At 51.7% G+C, this 24,910-nt stretch overlaps 2 protein-coding genes across 4 annotated transcripts; both read left to right on the plus strand.

Moving 5' to 3' along the window:
- Nucleotides 1-206: 206 nt before the first annotated feature.
- On the plus strand, nt 207-15,038 carry BLVRB (biliverdin reductase B). The gene is made up of 5 exons (XM_033224968.1): nt 207-450; nt 2,431-2,595; nt 2,732-2,821; nt 10,678-10,806; nt 14,781-15,038. The coding sequence occupies exons 1-5, from the start codon at nt 372-374 to the stop codon at nt 14,936-14,938; spliced, it is 621 nt and encodes a 206-aa protein (XP_033080859.1). The 5' UTR covers nt 207-371; the 3' UTR covers nt 14,939-15,038.
- A 3,639-nt stretch (nt 15,039-18,677) lies between these two features.
- Nucleotides 18,678-22,521, plus strand: SERTAD3 (SERTA domain containing 3). 3 transcript variants are annotated; one of them, XM_033224969.1, is made up of 2 exons: nt 18,678-19,165; nt 21,285-22,521. In XM_033224969.1, the coding sequence occupies exon 2, from the start codon at nt 21,291-21,293 to the stop codon at nt 21,879-21,881; it is 591 nt and encodes a 196-aa protein (XP_033080860.1). In that variant the 5' UTR covers nt 18,678-19,165; nt 21,285-21,290; the 3' UTR covers nt 21,882-22,521. The 3 variants fall into 3 exon arrangements, with proteins under 3 accessions (XP_033080860.1, XP_033080861.1, XP_033080862.1); XM_033224970.1 differs by having other exon boundaries at nt 18,897-19,065; XM_033224971.1 differs by lacking the exon at nt 18,678-19,165 and adding an exon at nt 19,321-21,054.
- The last annotated feature ends 2,389 nt before the right edge of the window (nt 22,522-24,910 follow it).

Here is a 24,910-nt window from a genome sequence, read left to right on the forward strand (position 1 = left end):
GGCCCCGCCCCTCTCCGGGAGGTAGAGCGCGGAGGCAGGATGCTGAGTGACAAATTATCTCGGCTCCGCCCACTCGATTTATTGCTACATGGAGGCGTGGCCTTCTGTGGCCCCGCCTTCCGACCTAAGTGGCTGGCAGAGAGGGCGGTGCTGGGCGGTGAGCGAATGCGAGCTGACTCCTGCCCCGCCTACCCGCGTTAGGCCCCGTCCCTTGACCTGAGCCGCGGGCGGAGCCGCGCTGAGGCGTGGCCCTTCGAGCCAGTTCCGCCCAGTTGTTCCTGCTTGAATAGGGCAAAGAGCGCCGCCCAGCAGCCAGTAGGTTCCCGCGCGTGCCGAGACTCTGAGGCCTTGCACCCCCACGACCCCGCAGGATGGCCGTCAAGAAGATCGCGATCTTCGGCGCCACTGGCCAGACCGGGCTCACCACCCTGGCGCAGGCGGTGCAAGCAGGCATGAGCCGGGGCGGGCGGGGCGTGTCACGGGACAGACGGGCAGAGCTTTAGGAAGGGGCACCATGGGGCAGGGCCGAGGCTGACTGGGGCCATGAGCGCCCCAGCCAGGTGTATGAGGACTCAGGGGCCAAAGCAAGTGGCCACGGGGGCAGAAATGGGAAAAGATGTGAGATCCAAGTTTATGTGAGTCCAAGCCAGAGAGGAATTGGCCCCGGGAGCCCCGGGGGGACTACTGTGGTACAGTCATGTGTAAGTCCAGAGCTCTTATGCAATGCAGTTGTCATTATTGTGGTTGTGGTGGTGGTTGTTCGCACACCCAGAGAGGATTTACTAAGCCAAGCTTGCTCTGTCATCTCTTCACATGAGAGTTCTCAAAATGGAGTGGGAACTAGTATTACCCTACTTGACAGATGAGAAAACTGAGGCCCAGAGAGTGATTTGCCCAACATTACACAGCTGGTAACTAACAGGGCTGGGATTTGAACCCAGCTCATGCTCTTAACCACCACAAGTCCCCAGGCTGGCAATTGAAAAAGCTGGGGGATCAGGTTGCTGTGAGTACCTAATGGGAAGGAGTCACAGAGAGACATGAGTGAAGACTTGGGGACAGCAGTCCTGGGAAAGTCAATGAGGGCTGAAAATGTGGAGTTCCCCCAGGAGACAGGGCAGGAAAGGGGATAACCATCCCCCAGCACTCCCTGCCCCCACAGCCCAGACTTGACCAACTCCCAGCTGGGCCTGGGACTTCCAGATATGGGGCCCCACCCTTACAGGCCTTGGTGATGCTGAAGATATTGACTATCTGCGTGCCCCAAAAGGGTGGAGGCCACCAGGACCCCACTCTGCTGTCTCCCTTGGAGGGACTCTGAAAGTTCTTCACCAGGTTCGAAACTCTTCCCTTCCCCAGGGAGACCCCGTGACGATCTTGACTTGTGGAGAGTGGGGGGCTGTGGGCCTTTCAGTAAAAACCAATTTGCTGATAAGCACTTACTGGGGAGTAAGGAAGAAGGAAGTGAGAGAAGTTGAAAGGTGCTGAGTCACGTGGAAATCCACTAATTCCACTGAATTCCACTCGCCCACCCCTGCTGGTCATAGCTGGGACTGCACTCAGGGGGATTAAGAACTGGAGCCTAGGGAGCTTCAGAGCTGTGGCTCTGAACAATCTCTTCCCAGCTCTCAGCTTTGATGTCCCCATCAGCAAAGGGAAGGGCTGGCCAGGCACAGTGGCTCATGCCTTTAATCCCAGCACTTTGGGGGGGGCAAGGCGGGAGGATGTCTTGAGGCCAGGAGTTTGAGACTAGCCTGGGCAACATAGCAAGACCCCATCTCTACAAAAATATAAAAAATAAAAATAAATTAGCTGGGTATGGTGATGCATGCCTGTAGTCCCAGCTACTCAGAAGGCTGAGGTGGGAGGATTGCTTGAGCTCGGGAGTTCAAGGCTACAGTGAGCTGTGTTTGCACCACTGCACTCCAGCCTGGGTTACAGGGTGAGACCCTGTCTCTAAAATTTAAAAAAAAAAATAAAAAGAAAGAAAAAGAGGCTGGGCACGGTGGCTCAAGCCTGTAATCCCAGCACTTTGGGAGGCCGAGACGGGCGGATCATGAGGTCAGGAGATCGAGACCATCCTGGCTAACACGGTGAAACCCCATCTCTACTAAAAAATACAAAAAGCTAGCCGGGCGAGGTGGTGGGCGCCTGTAGTCCCAGTTACTCGGGAGGCTGAGGCAGGAGAATGGCGTAAACCCGGGAGGCGGAGCTTGCAGTGAGTTGAGATCCAGCCACTGTACTCCAGCCTGGGTGACAGAGCGAGACTCCGTCTCAAAAAAAAAAAAAATGTTTGAAGACCACTTCCCCAGAACAGAGGAGGGGATGGATTTGAGAGTTCATGGTGGCTTCTAAGACCCAGCCCCTGGAGCCCAATAGTGCCAGCCCACAAGCCCACTGACCAGCCTCTCTCCTCCTCTTTGCCCACAGGTTACGAAGTGACAGTGCTGGTGCGGGACTCCTCCAGGCTGCCATCAGCGGGGCCCCAGCCGGCTCACGTGGTAGTGGGGGATGTTCTGCAGGCAGCTGATGTGGACAAGACCGTGGCTGGGCAGGATGCTGTCATCGTGCTGCTGGGCACCCGCAATGACCTCAGTACTGAGCCCCCCCTCTGCCCACGGCCCTCCCCTACACCTCGGCCCCCAGCGCCACCCCCGCCCCCAGCCCCACCCTTGCCACCCCTGCCGCCGCCGCCGCCCACCAGTGACAGCCACTCTCTGTCCCCTCTAAGGTCCCACTACAGTGATGTCCGAGGGCGCCCGGAACATTGTGGCAGCCATGAAGGCTCATGGTGTGGACAAGGTCGTGGCCTGCACCTCGGGTGGGTGGTGGGATCATGGAGGTGGGGCTGAACTGGGGGGTACTGGGAAGGCAGCCCAAGGGCCTCTGAAAGGTGACACAAGCCATTCCATGTTCCTGTGCATTTACTGAGCACCAGCTGTGTGCCTGAACCTTACTGGGTGATGGTGGGGACACAGTGGTGACCTGTGCAGCCCTGGGCCCTGCACACACAAGACTCACAGGTGGGAGAGAGGTGGTAAACAGATCCAGGATCAAACTAACATCCAGATCATCAAAGCTGGGATGGGGGAGGCAGGCAGAGGGGATAGGGCCACAATGGGAGAAACTACAGGACTGTGGGAGCCAAGAGAAGGTGTCTGACCCAGGCTGAGAGAGGTCAGGGTGGGCCCGCCAGAGGAAGTGATAGAGCTGTGGATATATACTAGGTCTCCGCCCTCACAGAGCTCCTGATTATGGGGACAAGGACATTAAGCAAATAGTTGTCCTGTATAATCTATTTATGTATGTATGTATGTATTTTTAGTTATTTTGAGGTTTGTTTGAGATGGAGTCTCCCTCTGATGCCCAGGCTGGAGTGCCGTGGCATGATCTTGACTTACTGCAACCTCCGCCTCCCAGGTTCAAGTGATTCTCCTGCCTCAGCCTCCCAAGTAGTTGGGACTACAGGTGTGCACCACCATGCCCAGCTACTGAGCGCTTACTGTGTACTGGGTGCTATCTGAGCACCTTAGGGATGAATGTCACTGAATCCTCCCAAAACTCCTTTGAATATTTATACAATAATAACAACAGCTGGTATCTTCTAAGCACCTACTATTTGTAGGTGCACAGTAGGTGCTCAGAAGATACCAGCTGTTGTTATTATTTGTCCCTGGTATAGCTCAGGGAGCCAAGGCACAACAAGACCAGTTGGCTTGCCTCGGTTTACATAGCTTGTGGCTGGTAGAGCTAGGATGTGCACCCAGCTATCTGTCTTCACTCCCCATCTCTGTCTTTCTTTCTTTCTTTTTTTTTTTTCTTTTTTTTTTTTGAGATGGAGTTTCACTCTTGTTGCCCAGGCTGGAGTGCAGTGGTGCGATCTCGGCTCACTGCAACCTCCGCCTCCCAGGTTCAAGCAATTCTCCTGCCTCAGCTTCCCAAGTAGCTGAGATTACAGACACCTGCCACCACGCCTGGCTAATTTTTGTATTCTTAGTAGAGACAGGGGTTCACCATGTTGGCCAGGCTGGTCTCGAACTCCTGACCTCAAGTGTGTTTCATCACACAAATTGCCTCTCTGGAAAGGGAAGTGACGTGAAAGAGGGCTGCCTGATGATTGTAATTACACTCTAGGCAGAGGACAAAGCAAGCAAAGAGGCCTGGAGGCCAGACCTAGCTGGAGGGTAGGAAGCAAAATCATTTATGGCTTTTTTCCTCAAGCTTTGAAATGGAAAAGTAATACACAAGTAATCTTGCGATTTCAGAATGGTTCACTTGGTCTTGCTCTGTCACCCAGGCTGGAGTGCAGTGGTGCGACCATGACTCACTGTAGCCTCAACCTGGGTTCAAGTGATCCTCCCCACTGCAGCCTCCCAAGCGGCTGGGACGGTAGGCATGCACCACCACACCTGGCTAATTTTTTGATATTTTTGTAGAGACAAGGCCTTACTTTTGTTCCCAGATTGGAATGGTCTGCTGTTAATTTTTGAGTTTTTTTCTCCCATGTCTTTTTTTCTTTGAGATGAAGTCTCACTCCATTGCCTAGGCTGGAGTGCGGTGGCGCGATATCAGCTCACGGCAACCTCCGCTCCACCTCCTGGGTTCGTGGTGCCTGGGACTAAGATCTTGGCCTGCAGCGATTCTTCTGCCTCGGCCTCCTGAGTAGCTGGGATTACAGGCGCCTGCCACCACGCCCTGCTAATTTTTGTATTTTTGGTAGAAACAAGGTTTCGCCATGTTGGCCAGGCTGATGTTGAACTCCTGGCCTCAAGCAGTCCTCCTGCCTCGGCCTCCCAAAGTGCTAGGATTATAGGTGTAAGCCACCATGTCCAGATTCTCTCATGTCTTTTTTTTTTTTTTTTCTTTTTTTTTTTTTTTTGAGACGGAGTCTCGCTCTGTCGCCCAGGCTGGAGTGCAGTGGCCGGATCTCAGCTCACTGCAGGCTCCACCTCCCGGGTTCACACCATTCTACTGCCTCAGCCTCCCCAGGTAGCTGGGACTACAGGCGCCCACCACCATGCCCGGCTAGTTTTTTTGTGATTTTTAGTAGAGACGGGGTTTCACCGTGTTAGCCAGGATGGTCTCGATCTCCTGACCTCGTGATCCGCCAGTCTTGGCCTCCCAAAGTGCTGGGATTACAGGCTTGAGCCACCGCGCCCGGCCTCTCTCATGTCTTAAAAATCAATTTAAGTGGTTAAGTTTTGCTTCCATGAAAAAGACGAACCTGTAAAATTGATTTAATATGCTTTCTTTTTTCAATTTTTTTTTTGTTTGTTTAGATTGTTTTCTAAATATTAAAGTCTTATGTGTGCCAGGATTTTTTTTTAATTAAAAAAAAATTTTTTTTTGAGACAAGATCTCACTCTGTCACCCAGGCTGGAGTGCAGTGGCATGATCATAGTTCATTGTACCCTTGAACTCCTGGGCTCAAGGAATCCGCTCAGTTTAGCCCCTCAAATAGCTAGGATAACAGGTATGAGCCATTGAGTCCAGCTTAACTTTTTCTTTGGAAATGATCTCAATCTTACAGAAAAATTGAAAGGACACCGGTATACCCACCGCCCTCTGTTCACAGACACACAATGTTTTCTTTGCTGACCCATTTGAAGTTAGCTTACATACCTCATGGCTGCTTACTTCAGTGTGTAGGTCCTCAATATACTTTTTAACTTTTTGTTATAAAAAGTTATAAACAGGCCGGGCGCGGTGGCTCACGCTTGTAATCCCGGCACTTTGGGAGGCCGAGGTGGGAGGATCACGAGGTCAGGAGATCGAGACCATCCTGGCTAACACGGTGAAACCCCATCTCTACTAAAAATACAAAAAATTAGCCGGTCGTGGTGGCAGGGGCCTGTAGTCCCAGCTATACTTGGGAGGCTGAGGCAGGAGAATGGCGTGAACCCGGGAGGCGGAGCTTGCAGTGAGCCGAGATCGCGCCACAGCACTCCAGCCTGGGCGATAGAGCGAGACTCTGCCTCAAAAAAAAAAAAAAAGTTATAAACAGAAAAGTTAAAAGAATAGTCATGTGAACAACCATATTCCTTTTTTTTTTTTTAATTTTTAATTTTGGATTTATTTATTTATTTTGAGACCGGGTTATGAGGCTGGCTAATTTTTGTATTTTTGGTAGAGATAGGGTTTCACCATGTTGCCCAGGCTGGTTTCAAACTCCTGGACTCAAGCGATCCACCAGCCTCAGCCTCCCAAAGTCCTGGGATTATACGTGAGCCACCGCACCTGGCCAACAGCCATATTCCTGATTTTAAAATTTTAATTGTGTTTTGTAATTGGTTTATGCACATACACATACACAAATAGTTTTTGTTTTTGTTCTCCTAAACTATTTGGGTTTTTTGTTTGTTTTCGCTTTCTTTGAGATGGAGTTTCACTGTGTCACCCAGACTAGAGCACAGTGGCATGATCTCGGCTCACTGCAACATCCGCCTCCCGGGTTCAAGGGATTCTCCTGCCTCAGCCTCCTGAGTAGCTGGGATTACAGGTGCCCGCCACCACGTCTGGTGAATTTTGTGTGTGTGTATTTTTAGTATAGATGGGGTTTCACCATATTGGCCAGGCTGGTCTGGAACTCCTCACTTCAAGTGATCTGGCCTCCCAAAGTGCTGGATTACAGGTGTGAGCCACTGCACCCGGACTTCCTAAACTATTTGAAATGGAGCTGCACACCCACAGACGCCTTCAGCAGGTCCCAAGAAAAGGACCTTTCTCTTCCAGCACCACAGTGCAATGGTCACCCTTTAATTACCTTCCACCCTCTAATTATTAGAGTTTAATATTCCCTCCATATTCAAATGTCAAGGTAAAAGATTAGAAAGATTTTTGTCATCTAAGGAGCTTGGAGTTTATCCATTAGGGCTTGAGAAGGATTGTTTTTTACGGAGGGAACTGAGAGGATTAGAAAGAAATCCAGAGTAAGACCAGGCACAGTGGTTCACGCCTGTAATCCATGCACTTTGAGAGGCCAAGGTGGGCGGATTGCTTGAGTCCAGGAGTACAGGACCGGTCTGGGCAACACAGCAAAACTCCATCTCTCCAAAAAAAAATACAAAAAATTAGCTGGGTGTGGTGGTATGCACCTGCGGTCCCCACTACTTGGGAAGCTTAGGTGGGAAGATCCTTTGAGCCTAGAAGGCAGAGGTTGCAGTGAGCTGTGATTGCACCGCTGCACTCCAGCCTGGGCTACAGAGCGAGACCCTGTCTCAAAACACAACAAAACAAAACAAAAAAGAAAGAAACCCAGGGTGAGTTAGAGACTGGATTTGAGATTGTGAACTGGAGGCTGGAGGCTGCAGATAAAAACATGGAATGAGGAGGAGGGGACTAGGGCCCTGAGATCCTTGCTGTGTGGCCTTGGGCCACCGCTTCACACTCTGCACTGCAGTTTTCTCATCTGAAAAGAGGAAACCCTAGGCCAGGTGCGGTGGCTCACACCTGTCATCCCAGCACTTTGAGAGGCTGAGGTGGGTGGATCACTTGAGGTCAGGAGTTCGAGACCAGCCTGGCCAACATGGTGAAACCCCATCTCTACCAAAAATACAAAAATCAGCTGGGCATGGTGGCGCGTACCTGTAATCCCAGCTACTCAGGAGGCTGAGGCAAGAGAATCACTTGAAACTTGAAGGCCGGGCGCGGTGGCTCAAGCCTGTAATCCCAGCACTTTGGGAGGCCGAGACGGGCGGATCACGAGGTCAGGAGATTGAGACCATCCTGGCTAACACAGTGAAACCCCGTCTCTACTAAAAAATACAAAAAAAAACTAGCCGGGCGTGGTGGTGGGCGCCTGTAGTCCCAGCTGCTTGGGAGGCTGAGGCAGGAGAATGGCGTGAACCCGGGAGGCGGAGCTTGCAGTGAGCTGAGATCCGGCCACTGCACTCCAGCCTGGGCGACAGAGCGAGACTCCGTCTCAAAAAAAAAAAAAAAAAAAAAAAAAGAAACTTGGAGGTGGAGGTTGCAGGGAGCATGATGTGATCATAACTTACTACAGCCTCCAACTCCTAGGCTCAAGGGATCCTCCTGAGTAGCTGAGACCACAGGCATGTGCCACCATGCCCATCTAATTTTAAAAATGTTTTTGTTGCGACAGGGTCTGGCTATGTTGCCCAGGCTGGTCTCTGTGACACACCTTTTTATAACCACTAACATTACTCAAACTATTTTTTTTTTTCTAGACAAGGTCTTGCTCTGTTGTCCAGGCTGGAGTGCAGTGGTGCAATCACAGCTCACTGCAGCCTCGAACTCCTGAGCTCAAGTGATCCTCTCACCTCAGTCTTCGAGCAGCTAAGACCACAGGTGTGGGTCATCACGACTGACTAATTTTTTAATTTTTTGTAGAGACGGATCTCACCATCTTGCCCAGGCGAGTCTAGAAATGCTGGACTCAACTGATCCTCCTACCTCAGCCTCCCAAAGTGCTGGGATTATAGGTGTGAGCCACTGTGCCCAGCCTTTGAACAATTTATATCATCCCAGTTTGCACATGAGGAAACAGGAAGCTGGCCAGTGGTCGATCCAGGACTTGACTTTAGGCAGAACTCAAGCTCTTAACTATTCACCAAACTGCTCCTAAAAGTATTTAGCATAGTTCTTGGCTTGAGGTAAAAGTTCTACAAATGTCAGCCAGTATAGCTTGGCCAAGTTATAGCTTGTTGAAAGCTAATTCCTGAACAAATATTTAGTGAGTACCTACAATGTTCCAGATACTTCTAAGGGCTGGGATTGAAGCAGGAAATGTGATAGAAAGAGTCACAGAATAACTCTAGGGTGTGGCGACAGGGGAAGGGTCCTAGGGAGAAAACAAGGCCCCAAGAAAAGGAATTGGTAAACTGGGCTGGGGGAGATGGGATTTTGCTATTTTAAGCAGGACAGTCAAGAAAAGCTGTACGGAAAGGTGACCTTTGAGCAAAGTCTGCAAAGAAAACAGGGAGCCACGTGGCTATGAGAGGGAATTGGCAAAGGGTCCTGGGTCACACCCGTAATCTCAGCACTTTGGGAGGCCGAGTTGGGAGGATCTCTTAAGCCTGGGAGTTCAAAACTAGCCTGGGCAACTTGGTAAGACCTCCATCGCTACAAAAAAAACTTTTTTTTTCTCTTTCTTTAGAGACGGAGTTTTGCTCTGTCGCCCAGGCTGGAGGTGCAATGGGGCAATCTCGGCTCACTGCAACCTCTGCCTCCCAGGTTCAAGGGATTCTCCTGCCTCAGCTTCCTGAAAATAGCTGGGATTACAGGCTTGCACCAAGTCACCCAGCTAATTTTTGTTTTTTTGTTTTGTTCTGCTTTGTTTTTGAGATGGGGTCTTGCTCTGTCTTCTAAGCTGGAGTGCAGTGGTGTGATCTCAGCTCACTGCAACCTCCGCCTCCTGGGTTCAAGCGATTCTCCAGCCTCAGCCTCCTGAGTAACTAGGACTACAGGCATGCACCACCACACCCAGCTAATTTTTGTATTTTTAGTAGAGACAGGGTTTCACCATGTTGGCCAGGCTGGTCTCAAACTCCTAACCTCAGGCGATCCGTCCTCCTCAGTCTCCCAAAGTGCTGGGATTACAGGGGTGAGCCACTGCACCTGGCCTAAAAGAATTTTTTTTAATTAGCCAGGCTTGGCCGGGATAGCACCATTGCACTGCAGCCTGGGTGACCAGAGGGAAACTCTGTCTCAAAAAAAAAAAAAAAGAAAAAAAAAGTGGGGTTTGGTGGCTCACCCCTGTGGTCCCAGCTCCTCAGGAGGCTAAGGCAGGAGGATCACTTCAGCCCAGAAGGTCAAGGCTGCAATGAGCCGTGCTCACGCCACTGCCCTCCAGCCTGGACAACAGAAGGAGACCCTGTCTCCGAGAAAATAAAAAAGAGAGGGAAATGCATCAGAGGCAGAGGGATCAGATATTGCCAAGGCTGGGAGGCAGAACCTGGCTGGAGCAGAGGCATGTAAGGGAGAGTGGTAGGCAGGGCAGGCAGGGACGTCAGAGAGCTGATGGGGCCATATCAGGTGGGGCCTTGAGGGCTGGCCATGAGGACTTTGCTTCTACTCTGAGTGAGATAGAGCTCTGGATGTGAACTGATAGGGGTGTTCATGGGCTCCTTGGGAGGAGGGAAGGGGGCTGAGAGACCAGGGAGGAGGCTGCTGGGCTGGTCCAGGCAAGAGGAAACAGTGGACAGGACCAGGCAGAGTGAGAAGAGGTCAGATTTGGAATGATTGTGATCAGCAGACAGCTCTTACCGGGCCTGTGAGGGAAAGAGGAGGCCCAGAGGACTCCCCCCATTTTTGCAACTGGAAGGCAATGGTGAGCCATGGCAGGGTTTTGTCCTGGCATCAAGACAAGTGGGCCCTTGGCCGGGCGCAATGGCTCGTGCCTATAATTCCAGCACTTTGGTAGGTGGAGGAGGGCGGATCACCTGAGGTCAGGAGTTTGAGACCAGCCTGGCCAACATGGTGAAACCCTGTCTGTACTAAAAATACAAAAATTAGCCAGGCTGGTGATGTGCACCTGTAATCCCAGCTACTGGGGAGGCTGAGGCCAAATTGCTTGAACCCAGGAGGCAGAGGTTGCAGTGAGCCGAGATTGCACCACTGCACTCAGCCTGGGTGACAGAGCAAAACTCTGTCTCAAATAAAAAAAAAAAGAGAGAGAGAGAGAGCCCAGGCTGATCCTACCCTGTGTCCTCCCTCCAGCTTTCCTGCTCTGGGACCCCACCAAGGTGCCCCCACGACTGCAGGCCGTGACTGATGACCACATCCGGATGCACAAGGTGCTGCAGGAATCGGGCCTGAAGTATGTGGCTGTGATGCCACCACACATAGGTAAGCAGGGCAGGAACCTGGTGGCACCAATGCCACCTGCCTGTTCCCTCCTGCCCTCTGGGGAGATCTGCAAGGCCTTCCCTGATCACCCTAAAACTGCAAACCTTCCTATGATATTGTGACATATATATTTGGCCTTTGTCCCTGTTTCCTGGCATACAACTCCTAAAATCCTTGGAATCTCCAAAATGATAAATGTCTTTTTCTATGCTAATGAGTTCACTGAGAGCTGGCATCCCCTAGGCAGCTTCAGGTCTGGTCACCAGAAAGACTAAGGCTGGATTAGAGGCTTGGGACTTTCCCTTCTGAGGAGTGGTGAGGGATTGAAGGTTGAGGGGATTACCACTGGCTAATGGTTTAATCCATTATATCTATGGATTCTGGGGCCTCAGCCTCCTGAGTAGCTGGGATTACATGCCTGTATCACCATGCCCGGCCATGGCTTACATTTCTAGTATGGGAGATAGAGATTAGACAGATAGATAGATAGATAGATAGATAGATAGATAGATAGATAGATAGATAGATAGACAGACAGACAGACATGCAGGCCAAGCATGGTGGTTCACACCTGTAATTCCATCACTTTGGGAAGCCAAGAAGAAGGATTGCTCCAGCACCAGGAGTTTGAGACCAGCCTGGGCAACAAAGATTTATCTCTACAAAAATACAAAAAAAAGGGCCAGGCGCGGTGGCTCACACCTGTAATCCCAGCACTTTGGGAGGCCGAGATGGGCGGATCACGAGGTCAGGAGATCGAGACCATCCTGGCTAACACGGTGAAACCCCGCCTCTACTAAAAAATACAAAAAAAAAACTAGCCGGGCGAGGTGGCGGGCACCTATAGTCCCAGCTACAGCTACTTGGGAGGCTGAGGCAGGAGAATGGTGTAAACCCGGGAGGCGGAGCTTGCAGTGAGTTGAGATCCGGCCACTGCACTCCAGCCTGGGCGACAGAGCGAGACTCCGCCTCAAAAAAAAAAAAAAAAAAAAAAAAAAAAAAAAATTAGCTGGGCATGGTGGCACACACCTGTGGTCCCAGCTACTTGGAGGCTGTGGCTTGAGGATGGCTTGAGCCCAGGAGATCAAGGCTGCAATGAGTGTGATAGAGCCACTGCACTCCAGCCTAGGCAACAGTGTGAGACCCTGTCTAGAAAAAAAGAAAAAAGAAAAAGACAAGAAAAGACAGATATTAATGGCTGGGCACGGTGGCTCACACCTGTAATCCCAGCACTTTGGGAGGCCAAGGCGGGTGGATCACGAGGTCAGGAGATCAAGACCATCCTGGCTAACATGGTGAAACCCCATCTCAATGCCTGTAGTCCATTCTCCTGCCTCAGCCTCCCGAGTAGCTGGGACTACAGGCACCCGCCACCACACCCGGCTAATTTTTTGTATTTTTAGTAGAGACAGGGTTTCACCGTGTTAGTCAGGATGGTCTCAACCTCCTGACCTCGTGATCCACCCACCTCGGCCTCCCAAAGTGCTGGGATTACAGGTGTGAGCCACCATGCCTGGGCTTTTTTTTTTTTTTTGGAGATAAGAGTCGCACTCTATTGCCGGGCTGGAGTGCAGTGGCGTGATCTTAGCTCACTGCAACCTTTTGCCTCCTGGGTTCAAGTGATTCTCCTGCCTCAGTCCCCACAATAGCTGGGACTACAGGCATGTGCCACCACGACCAGCTAATTTTTGTATTTTTAGTAGAGATGAGGTTTCACCATGTTGGCCAGGTTGTTCCCGATCTCTTGACCTTGTGATCTGCCCACCTTGGCCTCCCAAAGTGCTGGGATTACTGGCATGAGCCACCGCACCCGGCCAAGTGTGTGAAAACTTTCAAACTTCCCTACCTGAACGCATTAAAGGTTTATGAATACACATAAACTCTTTGTTTAGGTTCAGTGCTTAGCATTTTGTCCTGTTCTCTCTCCCTCTCTGCTCTTCTCTCTCTCTCCATGAATATATAGATAGATTTTGCTGAATATATTGTGAAAAAATATATGCATATATATATTTGGCTTAATCATTTGAGAGGAATTACAACATTGTCTCACTTCACTCCTAAATACCTAGACAGCTATCTCCTAAAAGAAAGATATTTGCACACAAAACATGATCACACCTAAGGAAAGTGACATTTACTGTCATATCATTTAGTATCCACTCCATAGTAAAATTTCCCCAACCGTCAGGCCGGCACAGTGGCTCACATATGTAATCCTAGCGCTTTGGGAGGCCAAGGTGGGTAGATCAGTTGAGGTTAGGAGTTTGATACCAGCCTGGCCAACATGGTGAGACCCCCGTCTCTACTAAAAATACAAAAATTAGCCAGGTGTGGTGGCAGACACCTGTAATCCCAGATACTCAGGAGACTGAGGCACAAGAATTGCTTGAACCTGGGAGGCAGAGGTTGCAGTGAGCCGAGATTGTGCCACTGCATTCCAGCCTGGATGACAGAGCAAGACTGTATCAAAAAAAAAGAAAATTTTTTTTCAACCTACCCTGCCCTTTTTCTTTAAGTTTCTCATAACATTAACCAGGCCAGGTAACTTTAAAAGGCCCACATTCTGGAATTTTCTAGCTGTTTTGCCACAGATTCAGATTAAACATGTTGGGCAGGAATGTCGCATGGGTTAGGGTGTGTGGCTTTTTTTTTTTTTTTTTTTTGAGATAGGGTCTCCCTCTGTTGCCCAGGCTGGAGTGCAGTGGCACAATCTTGGCTCACTGCAACCTCCACCTCCTGGGCTCAAGTGATTCTCCTGCCTCAGTTGCCCACGTAGCTGGGACTACAGGCATAAGCCACCACACCCAGCTAATTTTTGCATTTTTTGTAGAGATGCAGTTTTGCCATGTTGGCTGGTCTCAAACTCCTGAGCTCAAGTGATCCTCCCACCTTGGCCTCCCAAAGTGCTGAGATTATAGACGTGAGCCACCGTGCCCAGCCAGGGCAGGCGATTCCCGTCTGCTTTGTCCCAAGCAAACACATAGCCAAGGGTGTGTGTTCCATACTGTGCATAATTCCAGCCTGTCTCTGCTTGGGTGATGGTACATTTTATCCCTAAGTTTAGTTGGTTACTGTCAGACAATTTGTTGTTGTTGTTGTTGTTGTTGCTGTTGTTGTTGTTAGAGACAAGGTCTTGCTCTGTCGCCCAGGCTGGAGTGCAGTGTCACAATCATGGCTCTCTGCAGCTTCAGCTTCCATGACTCAAGAAATTCTCCAGGCCGGGCGCGGTGGCTCAAGCCTGTAATCCCAGCACTTTGGGAGGCTGAGACGGGCGGATCACGAGGTCAGGAGATCGAGACCATCCTGGCTAATATCGTGAAACCCCGTCTCTACTAAAAAATACAAAAAGCTAGCCGGGCGAGGTGGCTGGCGCCTGTAGTCCCAGCTACTCGGGAGGCTGAGGCAGGAGAATGGCGTAAACCCGGGAGGCGGAGCTTGCAGTGAGCTGAGATCTGGCCACTGCACTCCAGCCCGGGCGACAGAGCGAGACTCCGTCTCAAAAAAAAAAAAAAAAGAAATTCTCCAGCCTCAGCCTCCTGAGTAGTTGGGACTACAGGGGCACGCCACTGCACCCGGCTGATTTTTGTATTTTTAGTGGACTCAAGGTCTCCCTGTGTTGCCCAGGCTAGTTTCAAACTCCTGGGCTTGAGTGATCCTCCCGTCTCAGCCTCCCAAAGTGCCGGGATGATAGGCATGAGCCACCGCCACTGGCCAGGGCAGGGGATTCCTGTCAGCTTTGTCCTTTGCTTGGGTGCCCAGCACCTGGCCACATAATAGGTAATCAATAAGGATTTCTCGAATGAATGAAGCAAAGGATATAGATGAGCACCTGCATATGGGAAGTCCATTCTTGGCTGTGACACCACCCAGGCTGGGCACACAGTAGGCACCCTGGGAAGGTCTTTCTGGGGGTCAAATTTTGGGGGAGGGGAAAGGTGACTGCTTCACCCAGCCCCTCTGTCTTTACTTCACAGGAGACCAGCCGCTAACTGGGGCGTACACAGTAACCCTGGATGGACGAGGGCCCTCGAGGGTCATCTCCAAACATGACCTGGGCCACTTCATGCTGCACTGCCTCACCACTGATGAGTACGACGGCCACAGCACCTACCCCTCCCACCAGTACCAGTAGCGCTCTGTCCCCATCTGGGAGGGTGGCATTCTGGGACATGAGGAACAGAGGAAGGGGGCAATAAATGTTGAGCCAAGAGCTTCAAATTATTCTAGAGAAACCGACTCTGTGACTCCTCTCTCTGCCTCTGTCTGAGTATTTTGGTGTGTCTGCCTGCCTCTGTGTAAGATTTGCTTAGTATGCATTCATTCATTTGTTCAGTAACAGCTTATTGAGTCTGGCCGGGCATGGTGGCTCACGCTTGGAATCCCAGCACATTGGGAGGCCGAGGTGGGTGGGTCACTTGAGGTCAGGAGTTCAAGACCAGCCTGGCCAACATGGTGAACCCCTGTCTCTACTAAAAATATAAAAATTACCCGGGCATGGTGATGCACACCTGTAATCCCAGCTACTTGGGAGGCGGAGGCAGGAGAACTGCTTGAACCCGGGAGGTGGAGGTTGCAGTGAGCCGAGATTGCGCCACTGCACTCCAGCCTGGGTGACAGAACAAGACTCCATCTCAGTAATAATAATAATAATAATAATAATAACTTAGCTGGGCAGGGTCATGTGCACCTGTAGTCCCAGATATTCAGGAGGCTGAGATGGGAGGATGGCTTGAAGCCAGGAGTCCAGGTTGGGCAGCATAGTAAGACCCCATCTCTACAAAATTATTTTTAAAAATTTAGCTGGGTATGGTGGTATGTACCTGTAGTCCCAGATACTCAGGAGGCTGAGGCAGGAGGATGGCTTGAGGCCAGGAGGTCAAGGCCTGGCCACTGCACTCCAGCCTATAGGACAGATTAAGACCCTGTCTCCGAAAATAAAAAAAGTTTATGTTTTATTTTGAGGATTTATGCAAGGAGTGGAGCATCAGAGAGGTAAGGCAGGGGGACAGTTGGGTGTGTGTCTTATGAAACTTCCTTTGGCTACTCTGTGAAGGTGGATAGGAAGGGCACAGGAATGGAGGCTGATAGCCCAGAGGGAGTTGGAGTTGGAGGAGGAGCCGTAAGGAGGGGAGGAGAGAGAGGGTGGGAGGAATGCCTGGGACCCTGTGTGGACAGTTGGTGAGGGGTGGAGGGGAGACATCAGGAAGAAGCACAGGGCTGTAACCTGGGGACAGAGTTACAGTAGTGCTTCAGGAGGGAGGCTGAGGCTGCAGTGAGCCGAGGTGCGTCACTGCACTCCAGCATCCATGACAGAGTGGGACTCCGTCTCTAAAACAAAAACCCAAATGCAGTAGGGCTTTCCTGAGTTGGGGACCCTATAGGAGGAGCAGGTTTTGGAGGAGGAAGGGGAATAATTGCTCCTTCCTAATTATGTCCTTTTTTAGAATCAACTGTCCCTTTCTTTCGTTCCCAGGGACACCTTCCCCAGGCCTGAGTGAGCTGAGACGCTTCTCTCTCCCTGCCTCCAACCCACACCACCCACCTACCTATTCCCCTCCCCTTTATCCCCTTCCTCCCCCCACCCCGTGAAATCCTTTCGTCTTACATTGCAAACAGCAGGATGACTTGGTTGACAAACTCCAACCGGCAAGAACTGGTCTGAGGAGGCTTAAACCTCCCTTCCCAGAGGTGGCCTGGAGAAAACTGCCTCCTCCCCTTAGGGAAACTCATTGTAGGGTGGGGCATTACGGGTGTGGGCTTTCAGGACACTAGCAGTGACTTCTTTCTGCCTTATTTTTCTGTCACATTCCTGAGCATTTAGCAAACTTTCACTGGGACCTGCTACATGTTCAGCCCTGTGCTACATGATCCTGCAGACCAAGCGGTGGTTGACAGATATATCCTTAGTACCTGCCCTTGGTGGGGGGTTCCTCAGTCCATCCCAGGACTGGGATGGTGGCACAGGAGGCCATGGAATCCTAGAATAGATCCTAACTCAACCTAGACTGCCAGGGAGGGCTTCTGAGAGGAGGAAACCTTTGAGATAAGTTCTGAGAAGCAGCCTGGGAATTGAGGGTATATTTTCAGGATGAGGAAACAAGTTTAAATATCCAGAGGCGAGAGGATTGCTTCAGGCTAGGAGTTGAGCAACAACTGAGCAACCAACCTGAGCAACACAAGGAAACCCCCACTGCCTCCCCCATCTCTATTTTAAAAAGTGTGTGTGTGTGTGTGTGTATACATATATATATATAATATATATATATATTTTGAGACAGAGTCTTGCTCTGTCGCCCAGGCTGGAGTGCAGTGGCCGGATCTCAGCTCACTGCAAGCTCCGCCTCCCGGGTTCACGCCATTCTCCTGCCTCAGCCTCCCGAGTAGCTGGGACTACAGGCGCCCGCCACCTCGCTCGGCTAGTTTTTTTAAAATATTTTTTTAGTAGAGATGGGGTTTCACCGTGTTAGCCAGGATGGTCTGGATCTCCTGACCTCGTGATCCGCCCGTCTCGGCCTCCCAAAGTGTTGGGATTACAGGCTTGAGCCACCGCGCCCGGCCTTTTTTTTTTTTTTTTTTTTTTTTTTGAGATGGAGTCTAGCTCTGTTGCCCAGGCTGGAGTGTAGTGGCACGATCTCGGCTCCACTGAAACCTCCACCTCCCAGGTTCAAGCGATTCTCCTGCCTCAGCCCTGCGAGTGGCTGAGATTACAAGAGTGCGCCACCACGCCCGGCTACTTTTTGTATTTTAGTAGAGACAAGGTTTCACCATTGTGGGCCAGGCTGGTCTCAAACTCCTGACCTCACGTGATCTGCCCTCCTCGGCCTCCCAAAGTGCTGGGATTACAGGCATGAGCCACCGCGCCCGGCCTGGATCTTTATTATTAATAATATTATTTTTTGCCGGGCGTGGTAGCAGCACTTTGGGAGGCCGAGGCGGGCGGATCACGAAGTGAAGAGATCGAGACCATCCTGGCTAACACAGTGAAACCCTGTCTCTATTAAAAATACAAAAAATTGGCCGGGCGCCGTGGCTCAAGCCTGTAATCCCAGCACTTTGGGAGGCCGAGACGGGCGGATCACAAGGTCAGGAGATCAAGACCATCCTGGCGAACACGGTGAAACCCCGTCTCTACTAAAAAAAAATACAAAAAACTAGCCGAGCGAGGTGGCGGGCGCCTGTAGTCCCAGCTACTCGGGAGGCTGAGGCAGGAGAATGGCGTGAACCCGGGAGGCGGAGCTTGCAGTGAGCCGAGGTTGCGCCACTGCACTCCAGCCTGGGTGACAGAGCCAGACTCTGTCTCAAAAAATAGTAATAATAATAATAAAGATCCAGAGGCCTTTTATTGTCATGTTTGAGAACTTATGTACCTGGCATTGTAGACACTGGGGTAAGGCAGGGAAGAAAACAGACAAAATCCTTTCATTTTCGTGATGGGGGAATGGGAGCTTGAAGCCATTTTAGAAAAACTATAAGTGACTCAATGGGGCAGGATCGGAGAGAACCAGGAGAGCGCATCAGGCAAGGTCGTGAGGGGCTTTGTGGCAAAAGGAAGGGGTTTGAAGTTTGTCTTCGGCGGGGAGGGGTAGGAAGCCATGAACAGTAGCGGAGGAGTCATCCTGATGGAGCGGGGAAGGAGGTGTCAGGAGACCCAGGTGGGACCACCTGAGGACGTGTTGAGAAAACCCGAGGATTAAGAAGGGGCCGCGGGGCAACGTGCGGGGAACAGGAGAAGGGCAGCAAGGGGGCGGGGCTACGATCGCCTAGGCAACGCGGGCCGCGTCACACTATTGGCTGGTCTTTCGGTACGTCATCCCCCGCCCCACGTCCGCCCTCGGAACCCCGGGGGCGCGGCCTTCTCCGGTTGTTCGGCCCCGCCTGCCTGGACCTCCCGGAGCCAGAGGGTATGCCAGTCCCTCTGGCTCCGCGGTGGGGTCCAGGCCTGGCATAAAGGGACCGCAGGGAGTAGTGATGACGAGCTTGGAGCGAGGACCGTAGCCGAGTGGAAGGAAGCGGTTCTGTTGGACCCGCCGCCCTCCACCCCTGGAGGCGCTGCCCCGCCCCCTGCCGGTTGCACTCCTTTAAATAGCCCGGGGCGCTAGGGAGGGGTGGGCGGGTCCGGCGTCTCCCGGCCCGGGCGGATGGCTCCGCCCAACCAATCGGCGCCCCGCGGCGAGCGGGACTTCAGCCAATCGCGGCTCGCAGCTCGGCTCCGGGGCGGGGCTGGGTGGGCCCGAGGCCAGACGGAGAGGCCCTACCGAGGTGAGCGAGGCCGCGGCCGGTCACTGGTGGGTCCCGGCACTGGCGGGTCGTGACGCTGTGGGCGTTCCAGAAGGTGGTCGTGGCGAACCTGGCAGCTGGGGTGAGGAGTGGTCGCCTGGCTTGGGAATTTACCTTAGGCTGGGGGAGGGAGAGGCGCGCCCCGGAGACTTGCGGAGGCGGGGTCTGGGTGAGACAAGGGGAGGGGGCCTCAGATTCAGGGTGATAATAGGGAGGGTCTGGGGGCCCGAGACTGAGTTCGAGACCCAGGAGGGGATGCGAGGTTGTTGGGGCAGTATTTTCAAGTGGAGGGAGTTTGAAGCTGGGATGTGGGGCGTGGGGCGTTTAGAGAAGCGAGAGAACAGAGGGAAGGAACTTTTGAGACAGGGAACCTGGAGATTCGATTCCACTTGGGTCTTCCGGACGGGTTGAATTCGGGGCTTTATCGTGTTCTGGAAAAGGTGTGAGAGGTTTGGGGCTGAGATCCTGAGTATTTGGAGAAGCGAGAGAACTAGGGTCAAGGATTCTTGGACTCCAAGACGCACTGGCGGGGGAAGGGAGGATGCCGGGAAGAGTTCAATGTTCGGGTCTTGGAGCCGGGCAGCGAGTTTGGAGGTGTAGTCCAGGGGCGTTTGAAAGTCAGGAGAATAGGGGAAGTGGGAGGAAGTATCAAAATTAGGATACGTAGTCTCGCGAACTAGATCGCAGCATTGTCGTCTTTAAGCGATGTGTTCGGATCTGGGTCTCTGGATCCAAGGGCAGTTTGGGAGGAGAATCCCGGACTTTTAAGGCACGGAGGGACAGGAAGAAAGCAGATTTAGAGTCGGAGTCAGGGGTGGGGGAGGGGTGTTCCGGGCATGGAGCTCAGACTCGCCGCCCCGGAGGCAACGGAGGGCGGGGCTCGGCGGGCGCCGGCAGCTGGACGTCCGGGTTCCCTTCCCCCACCCGCTTGTGCCCCTGTGCGCATGCCCTGAGGGAGCGCGGGGTCGGGGGAGGGGGCTCGTCCCTGGACGGGCGGAGCCCTCTGGGGATTGTAGTGCGTGCTCGACGTCGGTTCGTGTACCTGGCGGCTGTTGGCCCCCGTTTCCCAGAAGCCCCTGGGCCAAATTGGGGCGTTCCTGGATGCTCTGTAAGGACCCATGGAGGGGCGGGGCCTTGCAGTACCGACGTCTGATTGGGTGGGACCCCCTAGGGGGCGGGGCTTGGTCTGAGCTGAGTTCTAGCAAGTTTTTCTATGGGGCGCGCTTTGGGGGAATCAGAAAGCGCGGGCAGAGGGAATGAGACAGGCCGCTTTCCTACTCTTGGGAGCGCTCCCAGTTGGTTAAGGAAGAGGATATAGAAATATCCTGACTGTGAAAGAAGAATCTTAACATAGGTGCCCAGCAGGGCTCCAGGAGGTTCGAATATAGTAGGCACTCAGTAAATCTGTTGAGCGTATAACTGGCAATTAACTCTTAATCGAGGCCGGGTGTGGTAGTAATCCCAGCTACTCAGGAGCTGAGGCGGGAGGATCGCTCGAGCCCGGGACTTCGAGACGTCAGTGAGCTGTGCTAGCGCGGCTGCACTAAGCCCCGGGCGACAGAGCGAGACCCTGTCTCTGACAAAAAAAAACACAACTCTTGTTCATTAAGCACTTCCTGTGTGGTGGGCCCTATAGATACGTGGCATCTCCTTGACAGAGGTGGTGAGAACTGTTTTTTCACAGTCCCCATTTTACAGATGAGGAAACTGAGGCCTGAGAATTGACTCAGGTCACTTCCCACGATCACGCAGCTGAGCAGTTCCAATACAGAATTCAAATTTGGGGTTCCCTACTTCCAATCCAGGTCTCTGTGCTCCACACTTGTCTTTCGTGCCCCATGTTTGAAGAAATTAATATTGTGGAAGAACAGTTTTAAGGCTCAGAGGAACTTGAGTTAGGATCCGTATTTGGCAGATGAGGAAACTGATTCTCATGGATGTAAATTCACTGTTTGAGGCCACAATAGGCAAGTAAGTGGGATTTAAATCTAGCTGTACTTAAGTCCAGATATTTTCTTAATCATATATGTATGCACCTCCTTAATCTTGTGGGATTCAGACAGCCTTCATTTTATAGATGAGTAAACTGAGATTCAGATGATTAAAAATCACCAACTCAATAGGCCTGAGAAAGTGGGATTTGAGCCAGCACTATGGTGTCTGGTGTCTGACATGCCCCTATGCCCCTCTTCTCTCTGCAGGGCATCATGGTGGGAGGCTTGAAGAGGAAACACTCTGATTTGGAAGAGGAAGAGGAGAGGTGGGAGTGGAGTCCAGCAGGCCTTCAGAGCTACCAGCAAGCCCTGCTCCGCATCTCCCTAGACAAAGTCCAGCGCAGCCTGGGCCCCCGAGCACCCAGCCTCCGCAGGCATGTCCTCATCCATAACACCCTCCAGCAGCTGCAGGCTGCACTTCGCCTGGCTCCAGCCCCTGCCCTGCCCCCCGAGCCCCTCTTCCTGGGCGAGGAGGATTTCTCCTTGTCAGCCACCATTGGCTCTATCCTCAGGGAGCTGGACACCTCCATGGATGAGACTGAGCCCCCTCAGAATCCAGTGGCTCCCCTCGGCCTCCAGAATGAAGTGCCACCCCAGCCTGATCCAGTCTTCTTAGAAGCGCTGAGCTCCCGGTACTTGGGGGACTCTGGCCTGGATGACTTCTTTCTGGACATTGACACATCTGCGGTAGAAAAGGAGCCCGCACGGGCCCCACCAGAGCCTCCGCACAACCTCTTCTGTGCCCCAGGTTCCTGGGAGTGGAATGAACTGGATCACATCATGGAAATAATTCTGGGGTCCTAAAACTGTGATGGAGGGGATCCTTTCTTGTGTCACCTTCTGTGGCCTGGATCCCTGAATGCAACTCTGGGTGTGTGTTTTTGTGGGGGCTCTAAGCAGCGACTGTGGCCTCCTTTGTTCCCATTTCAGGGTTCCACAAACTGTCTTGCATGTGTGTGTGTGTCTGGTTACCCCAACCTTCTGTGAAGGTGGGTCTTCCTGAATTAATTTATCTATTCCAAATGCCTTAACGAGACTCTGTTTCTGGGAGTCTGATTTTCCACTTAAACATTTCTTCCACCTTTCCCTCTAGTTCCCACTCCCTTGTGACCACTGGGGCCTCAGGGAAGATAAAAGAAAACTGGGCCTGTCGAAGGATGACAGGGATGTGCTGCCAGGTTGCTATAGAAACCCAGGCTCTGCCTCTTGCACCTTGAGGGGGTGGGAGGGGCTGGTCTCCTCCCTCCAGGCTGAACCCCACTTCCTTGGCAGGACCCCAGTCTCAGCAGCCTCCTGATTTCATAACCAGGCCGGACCACGTGCAATAGGGTGGAAACCAAACTGCTCCATGCCACGTTATTTAAAAGAAAGGCAGAGTTTGTGGTGACTTTTCTTTTTTTGGGATTGTTTGTAATTTTTTTTAATAAAAGTATTTTGGAAGGAGTGATGTTGTCTTATGTTTCTAAACTTCACTGGGTCCGTGGGAGGGACCTGGTAAGTTCCTAAACACCAGCACCACTTTAGTTGGGGTAGATGTGTCATTGTACATGACATTTATTCAGTGCTTGTTGGCCAAGTGCTCTAGCTCCCACTTGTAATCCTAGCACTTTGGGAGGATCCACTTGAGGCCAGGAATTCAAGGCCAGCCTGAGAAATGTGGCGAAATACTACCTCTACAAAAAATACAAAAAGGAGCTAGGCATGGTGGCATGCAGCTGTAGTCCCAGTTACTGGGGAGGCTGAGTTGGGAGGATCGCCTGAGTCTGGGAGGTTGAGGCTTCAGTAAGCCATGATTGCACCCCCTGCACTCCAGCCTCAGAAAAAAATAGAGTGCTTGTTAAGTTCTAGCCACTTTATTTGAATTAAGTCCTTTAATCCTCATAATTATATAGAAGTAAGTACTATTACCACTTTTTATACAGGAGGAACCTGAAGTTCAGAGAGGCCAAGTTGCTTGATTCAGAGCCACACAGCTAGGAAGAGCAAGGACCAGGGAGCTAGGCTGAAATGGCTTCCAGAGCCTTATCCTTCACTATTATAAATGTTGCTTGTTAGACTCACCAGCCACATGGGTGGGCAGAGGAGGGAGAAACTGAGTCACATGGAGTAGGTGTCACTGTGCTCCTGAGTCTGGAGGGGCAAGAAAATGCCCAAAGACTCCCCAGTACTAAAAGACCTCTTTAGGAGAGTTGGCTAGGAAGCAGAGCCCAGATTAGAGTTACGTTGGTAATGCTTTTTTTTGTTTTTTGTTTTTTTTTGAGATGGAGTCTCACTCTGTCACCCAGGCTGGAGTGCAATGACAGGATCTTGGCTCACTGCAACCTCCGCTCCCGGGTTCAGGCAGTTCTGCCTCAGCCTCCCGAATAGCAGTGACTGCAGGGGCTCGCCACCATGCCCAGTTAATTTTTGTATTTTTTTTTTTTTAATAGAGACAGTTTCACCATGTTGGCCAGGCTGTTCTCGAACTCCTGACCTCAAGTGACCTGCCTGCCTCAGCCTCCCAAAGTGCTGGGATTAAAGGCATGAGCTATTGTGCCTGACCTGTGCTGATGCTTTATTAGGGAGGTGCAAGCCCAGCCTGCTGAGATATGGGAGAGGAGAAAGGAGGTGAAGCCGTAATGTGATACCTCCGTGTACTGGCTGTGCCTTTACAATGGTCTTTGAAAAGATGAAGCAAGTGAGCTTACACAGCATTAGGGACTTTTCTGGAAGGGTTGTGAGGAGGAACCACACCTGGGTATAGTCCACGGGCGGAGAAAGGATGGGGATTTTGCTTGTGGTTTCTGGGTCAAAGCCAGATTTCTCAACCTGAAGGTGTCATTGTCAGAAAGTGGAGGGATAACCTGAACAGGTGGGTGCCAATCCAGAGAAAGAGGAAGGAGGTGGCCCAGAGAATCTAAAAGCAACCAGGTACAGGCTGAACACGGTGGCTCAGGCCTGTAATTCTAGTACTTTGGGAGGCTGAGGCGGGCGGATTGCCTGAGGCGAGGAGTTTGAGACCAGCCTGGCCAACACGGTGAAACCCTGTCTCTACTAAAAATACAAAAAATTACTTTTTTGTATTTTGGGTGGCATGGTGGCACACACCTGTATTCCCACCTACTTGGGAGGCTGAGGCAGGAGAATCACTTGAATGCAGGAGGCACAGGTTACAGTGAGCTGAGATCATGCCACTGCACTCCAGCCTGAGTGACACAGCGAGACTCCATCTCAAAAAAAAAAAAAAAAAAGCAACCAGGTATGATATTTGCTGTGGACTTGTAAAAAATAAAAATAAAAGCTAAGCAACCAGGTCTGCATCCCAATATGATGGCAATTGAATCATGTCTCATGTCTTCCTCCTTGAAACCTCCAGTGCCTTTTCTTTTTTTTTTTTTTTTTTTTTTTTTTTGAGACAGGGTCTCCAGCTCTGGCGCCCAGGCTGGAATGCAGTGGTACAATCACAGCTCACTGCAACCTCCACCTCATGGGCTCAAGCAATTCTCCCACCTCAGCCTCAGCCTCCCAAGTAGCTGGGACTACAGGCACATGCTACCACACCTAATTTTTGTGTTTTTTGTAGAGACGGGGTTGTGCCATGTAGCCCAGGCTGGTCCTGAACTCCTGGAATCAAGCGATCCTCCCATCTCAGCCTCCCAAAGTGCTGGGATTACAGGTGTGAGCCACCACGCCCAGCCTCCAGTGACTTCTTGACACACTCAGAATAAAACCCCAACTCCACCAAGACCTGCAAGGACTGACTTATTCTCACTGCAGACAACTTTCTCAGCTCCATCTCCCACTCTCTCCTTCACTCAACTGGGATCCCTTGACCCTGGTTCCTTCTCACCCCA

This window comes from Trachypithecus francoisi, unplaced genomic scaffold, assembly GCF_009764315.1.
Source record: "Trachypithecus francoisi isolate TF-2019V2 unplaced genomic scaffold, Tfra_2.0 Lachesis_group12, whole genome shotgun sequence".
Classification (NCBI taxonomy): Eukaryota; Metazoa; Chordata; class Mammalia; order Primates; family Cercopithecidae; genus Trachypithecus; species Trachypithecus francoisi.

Coding starts and splice junctions, on each gene's coding strand:
- BLVRB (XM_033224968.1), top strand. CDS start 372: ATGGCCGTCAAGAAGATCGCGATCTTCGGCGCCACTGGCCAGACCGGG. Junction 2,822..10,677: donor GGTCGTGGCCTGCACCTCGG/GTGGGTGGTGGG, acceptor TCCTCCCTCCAG/CTTTCCTGCTCTGGGACCCC. Junction 10,807..14,780: donor TGTGATGCCACCACACATAG/GTAAGCAGGGCA, acceptor TTTACTTCACAG/GAGACCAGCCGCTAACTGGG.
- SERTAD3 (XM_033224969.1), top strand. CDS start 21,291: ATGGTGGGAGGCTTGAAGAGGAAACACTCTGATTTGGAAGAGGAAGAG.